The sequence below is a fragment of the Lissotriton vulgaris genome, chromosome 11 (genome assembly GCF_964263255.1).
Source record: "Lissotriton vulgaris chromosome 11, aLisVul1.2, whole genome shotgun sequence".
Taxonomy (NCBI): Eukaryota; Metazoa; Chordata; class Amphibia; order Caudata; family Salamandridae; genus Lissotriton; species Lissotriton vulgaris.
This window is the reverse complement of record NC_141699.1, coordinates 1,104,405,557-1,104,420,357: the sequence shown is the minus strand read 5'-3', so window position 1 is coordinate 1,104,420,357 and position 14,801 is coordinate 1,104,405,557. Positions and strand designations below refer to the sequence as shown.

Genomic DNA, 14,801 nt, shown 5'->3' with positions numbered 1-14,801 from the left:
ACCTATTGAAAACACTCCTGATGGGGTACTGCAGACAAAGGGAGACATACCCAGGAAAGGTTCACAGATAAAAAAGCTTACTCCATAAACCCAGACTGAACCCCATAGTTCTGAGGACTCTTTAACCATTTGTGTCCCAGCAGACCAAACTCCCTATATAGGCGAATAGCAAACTATACAACGTTATGCATTTATAAAAAATCCGACCTACTGGCATTGTCAGGGGCATTTACAGTGGTAAAGATAGACTTACAGACTTTTATAATTTGCGAATATTTTATTCTGTAAATGGTCTGGCTTCAAAGTAACTTGACATAGAAGAGGGACAGTATTCGAAGAATTTCGAACATCGATTATCACTCTCTGTGTCCACTCTAAATCTAAGACAAAGTGATTCATGCCTCCTCACCCATGTTGATCCCTTTGAAGTGACCAAAATGACACATACTACTCTATAAACTTAATAATAAATAAAGAGATTTAGCCACACAGAGTTTTAAAAGTGCTTCTCTTTGGAGACTTCCAACTCCATATTGCATATTGCAGCTGTGCAATATTTCTACACTAGAATGTTGCATTTAAGGCTCCTTTTTAAATTAAAAGTGCATCTCTTTACTAACATGTTCCATCCCATCTGGACTGGTTTGGGGCCGCAGAGTGCTTGATGGTAATTCTGAAGTCTGTTGCATAGACATTAAAAATTTAGACATATTTACCTCGCAGTGTTGTCTTCCGCTGACTTCCAGCTGTTTCCAAATATTGCGTCATTGTCCGCAAGGCGACCATCCGGCATCAAGAGCTCGTCATTTGCTTTACCGTTGTAGTTCCCACACATTCCACATACCTGCAGCAGACACATGACAGAAGTCAGTTGTCATTGTTATCCACAGTTTGCACTCGCAATTTGTCTATTAGTGAATCCCAATCGCGCATCACAACAGGAAGACTGAAAGCACCAAGTCATTCTTTGCACAACTGTAATTACTTGTGGCAATTGTCCTTGTAAGGAATTTGCTCTTTGTTGTCTCTGATGCTTTTTCATAAGACATCAATGAAAGCCCTATGCACTTCTCTTTGTGCACCAACTGTGTTTATCTCTCCATTGTTGGACAAATAAATGTTGTCACAATTCTGAAAATGCTGACCCTCTGCAGGGGACTAATGGCTTTGAAGTCCTTGAAAAGGTAAAAAAAAAAACAAGTCACTTATCTATAAGTATAGTTCTCCAGTGTAGGTATCTTTCATAGTCCCCGTAATCAATGGTATATGAATGATTCACACATGTGAATCTATGAACGATCCAATGCTACAAAATGATTCATGGAGTTCTATTGTAATATTGTATTTGGATTTCCTTTTTCATAAAATATGCTGAGTAAATATCCAAAATTATTACAGACATTAGAAAGCTAAATAACAAAAATGTGTTTATGTTTCTAGATTATGAAAATAATAATTTGTTTTAGGCTGGTTTTCAGCAAAAACATCTTTGTTAGAAAAAACAAATTATAGAAGTTTTGGTAGCAGAACTTATTGTCTTAAAATGCTAATAAAGTGTTCATTACAAACTAAACAATATCAAATATTGTAGAAGATGGGAAACAAATGCAGTCAGTGTAATACATTGATTCAGATCAAGGTGTCCTCTAACCTTTGAGTAATAAGAGTCTGGGAGCGAGATCTCGAGGTGTTGGTTTCCATCGAACTTCACCATCATGCCAAAGTCGGTCTCAACCACGGTGTAGATTCCAACGGTGCCGATGGAGATCCCTCTGGAGCGAGTGAGCACAGGAGAGTGAACTCTCTCATTGTTCAGCTGTAAACGAGACACACTTGTGAGTAAGACAAGAAACCATTTCCACAGGGTGACCCTGCTTAAAGCTACAGCATGGCAGAAAGCAAATAGTGGATGTGACGATTAATCTAGAGAATGTGGATCTTGGATCTGGGCATGGGGTGCTGAGAACCAATAAAAATATCATTGAGACAAGAGAGTTTGGTTTGTTTTATTGAGAGAGAACAAATTGAAATGAAGGACTTTCTAGACAAATTGCTTGTAGGACATCTCGACAATGAACATCATTTTGCCTCTCATACTAAAAAGTACTTTGGCACTTTTTATCACTGGCTTTAGTTACTCAACAAGCTCCTATTATTGCATCATATTTTGCATCTGTAAACATCAGCCTGGAACAGGAGGACCAGCTCTGCATGAGTGTCAGCAAGATTAACTCAATAGTAGGAAGTCATGTAGAACCCTAGGATGCAAGCCAAGTTCTTTTAACTCACCATTTGCATATGGAAATCGACCTCGTTAAGCAGGATGTAGGACACACAACTCTCAAGGCAAAGGCAAGGGACACCAACCATGTGAGCTACAGTACCCATTGCACATAACATATGAGACTAAAGTAACTACCCTCACCCTCATGATACACATCTTAGTTCATCTAAGGAGTAATAAAATAACACTCATGTGAATGCGCTAGAGTGCGTCTAAGGAGACAACACCACAACTCCATGATGTATACAAGAGGCCTTCGCTGGTTGCAACATTCCAATATATGATGTGTGTGAACTTGCAGCACACGACAGTCACAAAGTACATGAGACTGCATCTGAGACACCTGGTGTACAAGAGACTAATGCTACGACACCAAGTAAAAGGTAGTGAATTTCACTAGGATTTAATTGAATATTTAACTTATTGGGTTGTAGCAAAGCAAACCTTTCTGATTCAGAACATATATTTACCTCTCTAGTTGTCCCTTAAGACAGCCCACCATTAGGGGAATTAAATCCCATTTACTGAACCTCGAAAACAAATAGTAGAGATGCATTAAAGAAAATTGATATTTGATCTTGTTCAAAACTCAATACCCTGGGGACTCTCACAACTGCTTCTGACCTGACTCGAGTTTCATAGATGGTCATAGATTGTTTCTGACTGTTTGGTAGACTTACAGTTGTAAACAAATATTAAATTAAGGGCAATGAAACCTTTCAAGCACATTTTTTAGTAAAACATATGGTTACTACTCACCAGGGTTCTTCTGCTTTTCTGCAAAGTGACACGCGTGTTGTAGACATCAATGTAGACCTCTCTGAGATAGGTGGCTCCTGGTATGCCACGGTCCTCATTCTTCCCACTGATGGTAAAGGGGATCACACTGCTGTTGTCACAGACATGCACCAAGGTGTATGTGCAGGTGCCCAGGAAGGTGTGCATCACTTTATCGAAGGTAAAGTAGTGCGGGTCTCCAGCCACATGGCACGATGCTTTACCTAGAGGAGACACATGTGCGGCTCAGTGTTGGAATCTAGGCATGATTCACAAAGTGCTGCAGTAAAAGGTCCTAACTCTACTGCTAAAGACTCCACCCTAGGTTTGGAGTAAATATTCTACTATTTGGAGTCCTGCAAACATCCAAGAGTAATCAGAAAAAATCAACAACCCTTGTAGATTTCTAAAACTACTCCATCTGCCCAAATTCACACATGCAGGTTTTCCACCATGTACCAAAAATACATAAGTAAATAAATCAGGATAAAATCAATATTTGCAAATTATCTATTTTATGTTTACCCTCTAGGGGGATTTAATTCCTCATAATTAGTTGGTGGGATGTCCCAGGCCAATCCACACCTTAGAAAAACAGTTACTCTGGAGTCTACTAGGAAGAATCTGCATGTATTTCCAGAATGTGGGGTTGCCCCACTCCTGAAACATCAGGTGACACACACTGCCAGATATGTACATCATTGCATTACAATTACTTACATTTAGAAAGTAAACATCTGTGTTAGAGGTCAGTAATAGAGTTAAGGATTGGGATAGGTTAATGTTAGGGGTTGGGTAGGAAGGTAAACAAGCAAGGGCTGGGGTTATATTATTGTTAGGGATTGGTAAAACACTGAGTTTAGGTTAGTGTTAGGGGAAAGAGGTTGGTAACAAAGTTAAGGACTAGGTTTGTTTTGTGTTTGTTGCCTGTTAAAAGTAAAGGCTGTTGAAAGGGTTGGTAACAGACTTAGGAACTGGGGTTATTTAGTGGTAGGAATAAGTAACAAAGTTAAAGACTAGGCTTCAAGTGATGCTAGGAGTTGGTAATAAAGCTAAAGCCTGGGGTTAGGTTAGTGTTAGGGATGGGTTAAAGTTAAGGGCTGTGGGAAGGGGTTGGTACTAGAGTTAAGCGATGGGTTTACGTTTGTGTTAGCGGTCAGTAATACCGTCAAGGCATTGGGTTAGAGTAGCGTTAGGGGTTATGCGTTGCTAACAGATTTATGGAATAGGCTGAGAGAAGTGTTAGGGGTTAGTAATAGAGTTGAGGGCTGGGATTAGATTAGTGCTAACTTCTAGTAATAGAGATAAAGGCTGGGAACAGAGTAGCTTTAAGGGGTAGGGGTGTGTAATAGCGTTATGGGCTGGAGTGAGAGGAGCTTTAGTGGTTAGGGGTAGGTAATAGAGTTAAGAATTGGGATTAGGGTAGTGCTAAAGTGGTTACCAGAAAAAAGGGCTGGTGTTAGAGGAGTATTATTGGTTATAGGTGGGTAATAGAGTTAAGGACTAGGATTAGCATAGTGATTGTGTAGATGTGGGTAACAGAGTTAAAGGCTGGGGTTCGAGGAGTACGAATGGTTAGGAGTGGGTAATAAAATTAAAAGCCAAGTTTAGGGTAGTGTTGGGTTAGGTGTGGGTAACAGAGTTAAAGGATGGGGTTTGAGGAGCATCGATGGTTAGGAATGGGCAATAGAGTTAAGGGCAGAAATTAGAGTAGTGGCTGGTAGCAGAGTTAAGGGCTGGTGTCAGAGGAGTATTGATGGTTATAGGTGAGTAACAGAGTTAAGGACTGGGATTAGGGTAGTGTTGGGGTAGGTGTGGGTAACAGAGTAAAAGGCTGGGGTTTGCGGAGCATCAATGGTTAGGAGTCGGTTATAGAGTTGAAGGCCGAGATTAGGGTAGTGGTTGGTAGCAGAGTTGGGGGGGGGGTTAGCAAAATATTAAAGGTTTGGGCTGGGTAACAGATTTAAAGACTAGGGTTGAGGTAGTGTTCAGTGTTATTGGCGGGTAATAGAGGTAAAGGATGAGAATTGGGTTGTGTTAGAAGTTGGGTAGGAAATGGAGTTAAGGGGTGGGTTTAGATTTGTTTTAAAGGTTGGTAATAAAGTTAAGTGATCGAGTTAGAGTAGGGTTAGGGGTTAGGCATTGCTAACAGAGTTAAGGACTAGGCTTAGAGTTGTGTTAGGGTTTGGTAACAGAGTTAAAAGGCTTGAGTTAGGTTAGTGTTAGGGGTTGGAAATAGAGTTAACGGCTGAGGTTAGGTTAATATTATGGAATGGTGGTTTGTAGCAGAGTTAAGGGCTGTAGTTAGAGGAGTCTTAATGCTTTGGTTGGGTAAGAATTAAGGTCTGGGGTTTGGGTAATGTTAAGGGGAGCTCTGTATAGCAGAGTTATGGGCTGGAGTTAGGGTAGTGTTTGTGGTTAGTGGTTGGCAATAGAGTTAAAGGATGGAGTTATGTTAGTTTTAAGAGTCATTGGTTGCTAATAAACTTAAAGCCTGGTGTCACGGTAGTGATAAGCGATGAAGTTGTTCATAAAGGTAATGACTGGGGTAAGGGTACTGTTAGGGGTAGGTGTGGGTAACAGAGTTTAGGACTGGAGTTAGAGTAATATTCAGGGTAGTGGTTGGTAATAGAGTTAAAGGTAGAGAATATTATGGTGTTAGAGGGTGCGGTGTTAAAATACACATAAAGCGGTTACTGACAAGTTAGTTGTTGATTTAGTGACAAATTGTCCCTTAGAATTCGATTTTTCTGCAACAGTACTCTTTCTGGGTTTACTTTTAAAATGGCAAATTTTCTAATTGACAGCAGCCAAGTAGGTTACTAAGTAATGTATACATTGTGTTGAACATTTGTAGAGTGCTTCCATGTGAATTTGGATATCAGTGTGAAAGATGTCTATCGCGTGATGATGTAGTCTAAAGGCTGAGTTATCACTTGGAAGCAAGTGAGGCATCTCACACTGTCTCTCCTAGTCGCCCACCTATGTGATCCTGGGCAGATCTATTTTCTTCAAGGATCCCAGTTTCCCTGCCAACAACTGGGAGTGACAACAGAAAGTCCAAACACCAATCAGATGAGTACCAAGGAGATAAAGCGCAGTAAACGGGTAATTTCACTCAATCTATATCACTGTAACTGTATTCAGCTTCCTCATGTAGGTCTCAGTACAGTGTCATAGTTAATTAAATGTAAAAAAATAATTGCAAGCAGATTAAGTCAGTGGCATGTGTTCTTTTTTTTCTTTTTTACTTCTATTATTTTTCTGACTTTTGCTTGCAAAAATACATTAATAAAAACGTCACGAGCACATCAGCTTGACCAGGTCTGATCTGTTGGCTTTGTCAATGTTAATTTTATTTTGTATGGTGCACTCCAGGAGAGTGTCTGAGTTTCCTTTGCTTTCTTCCCCCTTTTCCTCCCCATCCCACTGAATACATTCCATATTCTTTTAAGGACCAGCAACTACAAAGCAATGCTGATTCTCTTGTTGTTTTTTTTTTAAACATGTTTCGCTTACTGGTACAATATGACCACACACAATGTAGAATAGTAAATTAAAAATACCCGCCATGTATCTTGACATATGTCAGTGCACATATCACATGCCACAAATTAGGTGTGTTGGTGCTCCACGAACATGCTCATGCATGCATCATCATACCCAAGTGTACGAGCATCGCAGTTCATTCTTGCACATTCGTGGCATCTTTGAATGGGCGCCATTTGATAGAAAACCCATTCCAAGAGGGCCATCAATGCACATATGTGCACATCTTGATTTTACTCCAATAATTCACAGGTGTAGAGCTATGAATATGGGAACCCTGCCTTTGAACATGGGCAGCTGTCCAGTAACACATCCTAACCCCCAGCTCCAAGGAGCATTGTAATGCATGCATATAGCTCACTGTGGTGGGAGTTGTAAGGGCTCTCTCCACTGAAGCGTCCAACAAGGGCTGACTCTACAAGCCCCGGTTAAGTGGATGAACTGAGACCCCTGGCGCATGCTACGGAAGCCGACAGACATTCCCAAGTTGGCCACGTGGTTGCTAACGGCTAAACTCTGCCATTTGTAAGCCTGTGGTGTTGCGGTGAGACCCAAACATTCTGCAAAGTTCCCAGGCTCTCTCCCTTACAAGTCTGTACCAGATACAAATGAATAATGTCTTAGGCAATATCAGAATAGGAAAGCGACAACTCACCAGTTGAGTGACAGCTCAGCACGCCGTCTGTCACTTCACACCTCTCTTGTGGTCCACACTTCCATCCAGTGCACGCGATTGTGTTATTGTGGTTACATGTGCACCGCTCGCTGCAGTCTGATTGAGTGTACCAACTTTCACCGAGCTGAAACAAGAAGAGAGCGTGTGAGTGTGATGCTGCTGCTCAAGGGTCATTGAAAGGTGGAGTCACGTAAGGCTGAAAAGAGTGTGGACTCACTTCAGCAGGATACCCTGGAAGGCGCATCATATCTCCTGCATAGAGCATTACGCTGGTCTCCAGGGCATGAGGCAAGAACATTTAAGAGTCCATTTGTAGTATCACCTCAACTTACCTGCTATATCAGTACTGCGCAGACCTCTGCTTACCGGTTCCACTCAGTCTGAGGAGTTCACTCCCCGACACCTTCTCGTTAAGGATACTCATGAAGAGAGTAGCATGGCAGAGGTCGTAAAGGTGCTCCTTACAGCCATTTAATCCTGTTTTCCCTCAATTCATGAGAAGATTCTGCTCTCAAATGGTGGAAGGGACTGCTGGGATTACAGTCCTCCTTCAGGGTGGCCTTAGAACCTATTCTAGACCCAGGTCTATAGTGCTATAGAGTAGAATGCTCGGCGCTGGCTAGCCAATCACAATGCTCCGCTTTGTGTCTGTAGCTACCATTAGAGCACCAACAAGGGGGGAACCTGTGGCTGCCAGCTTCCTCCTTTTTGTATTGCCTTGTTTCATGTCCCACCCCTAGTCCAGGGTTCTGGTGCTTCACTAAACATCCAAGGAGTTGCTCTTACTTTCAATCTGTGCTGGCCCCACCGCCTCATTGCTAAAGTAGAAATTTAAGCCTGAACATCATCACAACAACTGTAAAAGAATTATAAATGGCCAAGCTTGCTTATTTTTTTCCAAGTGTTTGGGCTTACATCTCTACTGTGCTAAAGAAGGGAGAAGCTGGTAGAGAGTGGTAGAGAAAGCAGCTTCTGGTCTGAGAGCTGCCGCTGCAGTGTACAGAGGAGTTGTGTGTCCCACGGTGAGTCAAAATCACCACTCAGGAGGTGCGAAGGGGATGCTAAGAGCCTTACGTTTTTTACCTGCAAGGCAATAATGCTGGTTAATTGCCCTCCCCACCTGATAAACCCAAAATTGACAAGAGGGTCATTAACAGCCATAATAACCTTTACCTAGAACACTGGAATGTTGGGATCCCCACTGAAGACAATGGAAGGTAAGAGGATGAATATGTATGTATGTATGTATGTATTTATTGCTTGTTAAGCGCATCTGCCACCCAAAGGGTATCCTGGCGCTGAGACCACATCATTCCTGCAGATAGACCATCTTACATTACTCTGTGAAACAGAAAGGTCTTAAGATCCTTTTTTAAAAGAGATAAGGTCTTGTCTGCTCCTCAGTGTCAGCGGGAGGGTGTTCCAAAGTGTAGCGGCTGTGAAACTAAAAGCACGGCCACCCATCCTCACTCTATTGATCCTGGGGATCGTCACTAGAAACGCGGAAGAGGATCTCAGAAGTCTGGTAGCCTGATACCAGGAAAAAAGATTTTGGAGCGGTATCGGTCCCTGTCCATGCAGAGCCTTAAAAACAAGGCATAAAGCTTTAAAGGCAATCCTCTGTTGGACAGGAAACCAATGAAGATCAGCCAATGCAGCCGAAGAAGAGGCGGAGCGAGGGCGGGATAAAGCCAGTTTGGCCGCCATATTTTGGATCCTCTGCAGCTTTAGGATCAGAGTTTTGGGGGCTCCCAAAATATGTGGCTGGTATAGGCCTTATGTTTTAACATTCCATTTTCTGTTTCTGTTTATCCCTGGTTACACTAAAACATTCTAATCTGAATGTGTGGAAAGATATTATAACTGCATTATGGTACATCTGTAAGGGTTCAAGTGTCAAACTACAACTACAGGCGAGAGTATCTCGTAAGCAGGTAAAGCCCTGACCAGCGACATAAATTATATATGAAATTCTGTGCGTATTTCTAATCTGACAGCGCAATATTCGATGGATGGCATAAGGAGTGTATGAATGCAGCAATGTTGACGAAACATGAGAACAGACATGGCAGGAAATACTCCCAACATAGCCTATCTGGACAGATTACCTGATGGTAGTTGTTGTCGGCGTCGGTGCAGCCACAGTCCATCGGAGGAACACACCTGTCCCCACTGAGGATGAAGCCTTCATCACAGAAGCAGCCTTCGGTGGGGGCGGACCCACAGGAGCCGGAAGTGGCAGTGCTGAAGCATGTGGCAGGACATCTGGAACCACAGCTCTCATACTGGCTGCCACCAGGGCAGGAGATTGCTGAGGACAAAGGACAAAGTTGTATTAGTGAATACAGCAGACGTATGGAACAGTCCTAAAGGTTACCAGCATATGGTTACAGAGACAAACAGACATTGTCCCAACTGAGACAGCAGACATTATCCCAACTAAGAGCCTCATAGGATAAAACAATTGTTTTCAATGTATGCAGTGAAAGTACCTATTTTGTGTGTCAGGTGCAACAGAAAAGCCACAAAACGACCATCTGGTGTCTATGCAAATATTTTGATTGAGAGAAAAAAAAACTCTCATTTTAGGATGTTAAAAAAACTTAGGTCTGTGGTTAATCCTTCAAATTATGGAAATTCTCAGTAAAGAAGACAACTTACGACAGAAAGTGTTGTTTCGCCACTGCACACACACTCCGGCGTTGGTACAATGTGCTGCATAGGCCTGCAGCGCATAGCACAGGGACAAGGATTGTCCTCCGGTGGCGCACATGTCAAACACGCAGCTCTTGAAGAAGTTCTGTGGTGGGACCTTGGCATGACAGTCTTTGAAGATGCCTGGAGGAAAGAACATGTGTACATGAAAGCTTGCTCTGGTGAGGAACATGTGGACAAGCAGTTCTGTGCATGAACATGTATACAGGGATGGGACTTCACACTATCTTCCCTAAATCAGGACAATACTAACCCAACATCCTGGAGGAACCTCTAATTAAAGCCCTCTCCCTACCACAGTAAAAACAAATGCTGTTCCAAACTCCAGTCTGACAAGTTAAAAACAGAAAGACAAACCCTCTCTGGTGCTGGGACCCTTGATAATTGCTTCTGGCAGTTGTACAGGAACTATTGCTTTCCTAATGCTGAGGAGCTCTGAGATTATTGAGTCATACTTCCTCCTGTGCTGCAGGAGCCAATACTGCACCAACATACTAGAACCCCCGGATCACCGGGTCCAACCCTAGACTATGGTGGAGAACCCATCAATCCAATCTACTAAACCCCAAGACTTACTGGGTCCAACCCCAGACTATGATGTAGGACCCCTTTATCAATCCAGTCTACTAAACCCCAAGACTTACTGGGTCTGACCCAAGGCTGTGGTGTAGCTCCCATCACCAAACTAATCTAATCGTTGGATCCAAGTCCTGCCTGTGGAGCTAAAGCCATCACTAATATGCCCGAGCCCTGCAAGCACTGCGTTCATCCTCAGGACGTGGTGCAGGACCTGTCATCAAACCAATGTACTCATGACCTAAAAGGGCGTTTGAAACTCTGCCATGGTCGCCCTCCGATCACCTCATGTCGGACTCAATTTCAAGAATTCAGTGCTCAAACATTTGTAGTACTCCTGCTAATTTCTCTGCTATTGTTTCTCAATAAATAGTTATCTGAGCAGTTGTATCCTTTATACAAGATCAACATTACAAAGTAATTTCATCAATGGTTTTTCCTCACAATACATTTTCTGGATATGTTTTCTAATTGAGATGAACAAACCGCAACAAATTTACCAGAAAAGAAACGTATGGGGTGGGAACATAACGGCTCTTGCTTTTCCCAGTAGTTTTCATTATGCTCAAGAAACCAGTGGTTGGTCGTCCACTACGTGCACTCTATATACCATGCAGTGCCCCGCTACACCAATATTAATTGTACTTCATGAATATGAATTTACATCTATAGGTGTAAGTATTTATACTATTTAGAATAATGCATAGAAAGGTTGTATTTAACATGTGTATTTGCATGTTTATACTACTACGTGCACCCTATGTGCCATACAGTACTCCATTTACATCCATATTAATTTAAACTCATGAATATGATTGTACATCTATAGGTGCGAGTAGTCATACTATTTCAAATAATATATAGAAATGAGCTGAGTTTTTGTACATAGGATGGCATGTTGATGAAGGCAACTGAAGGCTGCCGGAGAACTAAAATTATATCCCAATGAACACAAAGCACCACACAACGAGCGCCCTCTACCTGTGGGGTCAGTGATGATTCCACACACTGTATCCTTCTGCACTTCGGTCTCAAGCGCAGGGTCACACGCCTCGTTCCCACCGCCGGTAGAGCATCTGAAGAGAAACAAACATGAATTCAGAAGGTCTTTCCTCTGTGATGTGAAGATCAGATCTATGAGAAGATCTTTTTTTTGTATGGTTTGTTATGTGTTTATGTGTTCACTTCTCTTAGATCAAAAATGCTGCTACTTTAGGAACTAATGTTTGAACTTTCAAAGCTTTATTTTAAATTCAACTGCTTGTATTCTAGTCTTGGTTCTACAATTACTGATCATATATTACGTGAAGGAGAAAAATCTAATTATAACCAATATAACATCAATTTCTTATTACAGGCATATTTTCATGTTAGGAGGAGGATGTAATAAGAAAGTGCATGCGCAATTTCTTGTAAGAACCGTTTGCAAGTTAGTATTGAGCCAAAGGGGTTTTGCTCATTTTCACATTAGCGCCATTGGTTTACGGGCTGCAGCCAGTTCGAGGCGGTCCTTTATGTCACTGGGTGATGCAGTGGGTGGCTGTGTGGTAAGGCACTGCCCTATGTAGCTGTCTCACTCCATGATGACAGCTATGTACAGCAGCACAGGCATATTCTAAATGCCACCACTATTTCTTCATGAGTGAAATAGGACATACATGTCCCAAGTCCTACAGCCTCGCCTGTCTCTTCATGGAGTGAGATGAATTCCAATGTCAGAGCTTCACCCCCCCCCCACCTCCCACTGTTTCTATCTTATCTTTATGGGGCAAGCCCGCCGCGCATTCTGTTGAACACCCACCAGACCTAGCACTGTCTCTTCCAGTGACAAGAAAGAATGCAAGCTGGCCAATGGGCTGCAGGTAAGATGTAAATCTGAATTCTATGAACTTATAAATGAACTTGGCCTTCCGTCTTGTTCTTCTATATGGTTGTGGAACTCCTCGGTGACCTGCAATATCCCTATAATATAAGGCAGGGTGTATTTTATCTCATATATGTTGAAAAGATATTACAGATGTTGACTTGTACATACATTTCATTCTTTTCCAGCAGTATCCAGCTGTTCCCCAGCTCATTTGAGTCTTTTGCAGTCGTTCCGTCAGGCTTTATGTTGTCATCGCTTGGGTCGCCATTATAATTACCTGAAAAGAGGAGAGAGGCATTGAGGGCTGTGCACAATAATCTAGTGAGTGGGTATTCTGGTCTAGTTTTAAAACACTGGGAGAGTCTGTAGCAAAACAAGACTGGCAACAATGTCACACCTTCACCAACATCTGGCTGTGTGTCCATGCTCCTGGAATAGTTTGATACATTAAATGTTGATGTGCCTGTGAGAAATACTGGGATGTTCGATGTTTAAGAGACTATTTGTACCCAGGAGAGCCTGTTGGATGTAAAATTACTCTTTATCTGGGCAACTTGTTATCCTTTCAAATGCATGCAATGCCAGGAAAATGTTCAGTTGGCATCTTATCACCATCCACTCTCACAGCACCAGTTGTGACTGCAAGCTGGTATCCATCGCCTGAATCTGTCCCAGCATGCATGGGTGCCCGCAGTAGGAGAGGACACTAAAATGAACATCACCATCATTGGCTCTTCAGTGTTCCTTTTGTTTGATTGGATTAGACCGTGTGGCTGACAGACATTAAAGATGGACTACATTCTATGATTTCTTAATCAACCTGTGAAGTAATCAGAGGTGTATGGTTGATTGAGCCCTGCTTGTCTTCTGACAGGGGGAAAGTCAGCACACTGAACATAGCGGGCACTGCATTGAACCTTTATTCTGTAAATGCCCTAAGTATGGGAGATATTTCTGTGAGGTGCCATGGGAAAGACCACCACATAGTAGTACTTGGCCAAACTCAGCTGTGCAAGACACTGGCTATTGCATCTGCATGTATAACAACAACTATACAAACACCCCAACATTACTTACCACACAACCCGCAAAGTTGCCCGCCGTATGCAGGTGGCACAGAGACATCCATGTAATGGTTTCCATCGAACCGTACAGCTAGTTTGAAGTCAGTCTGCAAAAGAACATAGATGCCGCTGTTCCTGATAGTGACTCTACCACCTCCAATCTCGATTGGCAGACCCATGCGCTTCCCGTTCACCTGCAGGGAGAAGAGTGAAGAAGAGCGATGCGACTCACTGAAATCAAGGTGCACACCCTACATAGAAACAGGCTGAGCTGGAGGCCGAACCAGAGAAATACTGAGCCAACGAATGCATGATTTAACCTCATTTAAACTGAGTATGTTAATATGTGAAGGAAGAACTCATTGATAGCAAGTACACGTGTGTTGAATAATAATAATAGACCAGAAGTGAGTAGGCAATCAGGGATTCAAAATAATATGAGTAAATTAAGAACTGGCTGAGAGAACTATTGTAGGAAATAATTGATTAGGTTACATGAGCATAAAATGAGTGAATATGAGCAAGCAAATGCATCATCAGGTACTTAGTAAATGAAGAAGCAATTGAGTGAAAACCTATTTGTTAACATTTTTGAAAGATATGGGACTCAGTATTGGGTGTGTATGAGTGATCAAAACTGAGGTTAGATAAACACAGATGACTGGATAATTTTTGAAATTGGATCAGTGAGGGAGTTTTACAGGTAGATAGAGACAACTTGAGCAGCAGCAAAACAACCTGGGATTTAAAATGAAATACATCATTTTCCAAAATATTTTTCCAAGTTATAATTGTTTATAAGTATTAAGCTCAAGTTTAAACTCAGAACGCAGATGGAATCTCGGAGGATGACCAAATAATTTGAAGGATGTTCAATAAATACCCGGGCAGTGCATGGCAAATGCCTGAATGCGCCTGCCTTATGTTAGGGAAATGCATGTACACTGATTGCAGAATGCTCAAAGTATCCTAGTGAATGCCTTTACAATACCTAAGAAATATCTGAAAAATATTTGAGGAATAGTTGGAGAATCTCAGCAGAAAACACCTGCAGAAGGGCCAGAGAATGACTATATCCTGCCAGGGGAATGATTGAAGAATGGTTGTGGGGTGCATGGAGAAGTTATATACAAAAATGCCTAGAAAAGGGGGAGAGCACTTGCAATTGAGACAACAAAGGTCCCTCATGTATAGATAACTGTAACATGCAAACTTACCATGTGGGTTCTAATCTGCCATGTGATCATGTCTGCCTTGCAGCATCACCGCTGCCACTAGAGGGTGCTCCAAGAT

At 42.2% G+C, this 14,801-nt stretch overlaps 1 protein-coding gene across 1 annotated transcript in view; it reads right to left on the bottom strand.

Annotated features, from left to right (window-relative positions):
- The window catches only part of LOC147684240 (uncharacterized), a 270,590-nt gene that overhangs the window by 32,609 nt on the left and 223,180 nt on the right, over nucleotides 1-14,801 (bottom strand). The window contains exons 84-92 of the mRNA XM_086944641.1: nucleotides 13,522-13,702; nucleotides 12,613-12,721; nucleotides 11,559-11,653; nucleotides 9,948-10,124; nucleotides 9,395-9,597; nucleotides 7,266-7,410; nucleotides 3,044-3,285; nucleotides 1,652-1,816; nucleotides 717-844 (exon numbers count right to left, since the gene is read on the bottom strand). Coding sequence (XP_086800767.1) covers nucleotides 717-844; nucleotides 1,652-1,816; nucleotides 3,044-3,285; nucleotides 7,266-7,410; nucleotides 9,395-9,597; nucleotides 9,948-10,124; nucleotides 11,559-11,653; nucleotides 12,613-12,721; nucleotides 13,522-13,702 — 1,445 coding nt within the window. The remainder of the gene's footprint in view (nucleotides 1-716; nucleotides 845-1,651; nucleotides 1,817-3,043; nucleotides 3,286-7,265; nucleotides 7,411-9,394; nucleotides 9,598-9,947; nucleotides 10,125-11,558; nucleotides 11,654-12,612; nucleotides 12,722-13,521; nucleotides 13,703-14,801) is intronic.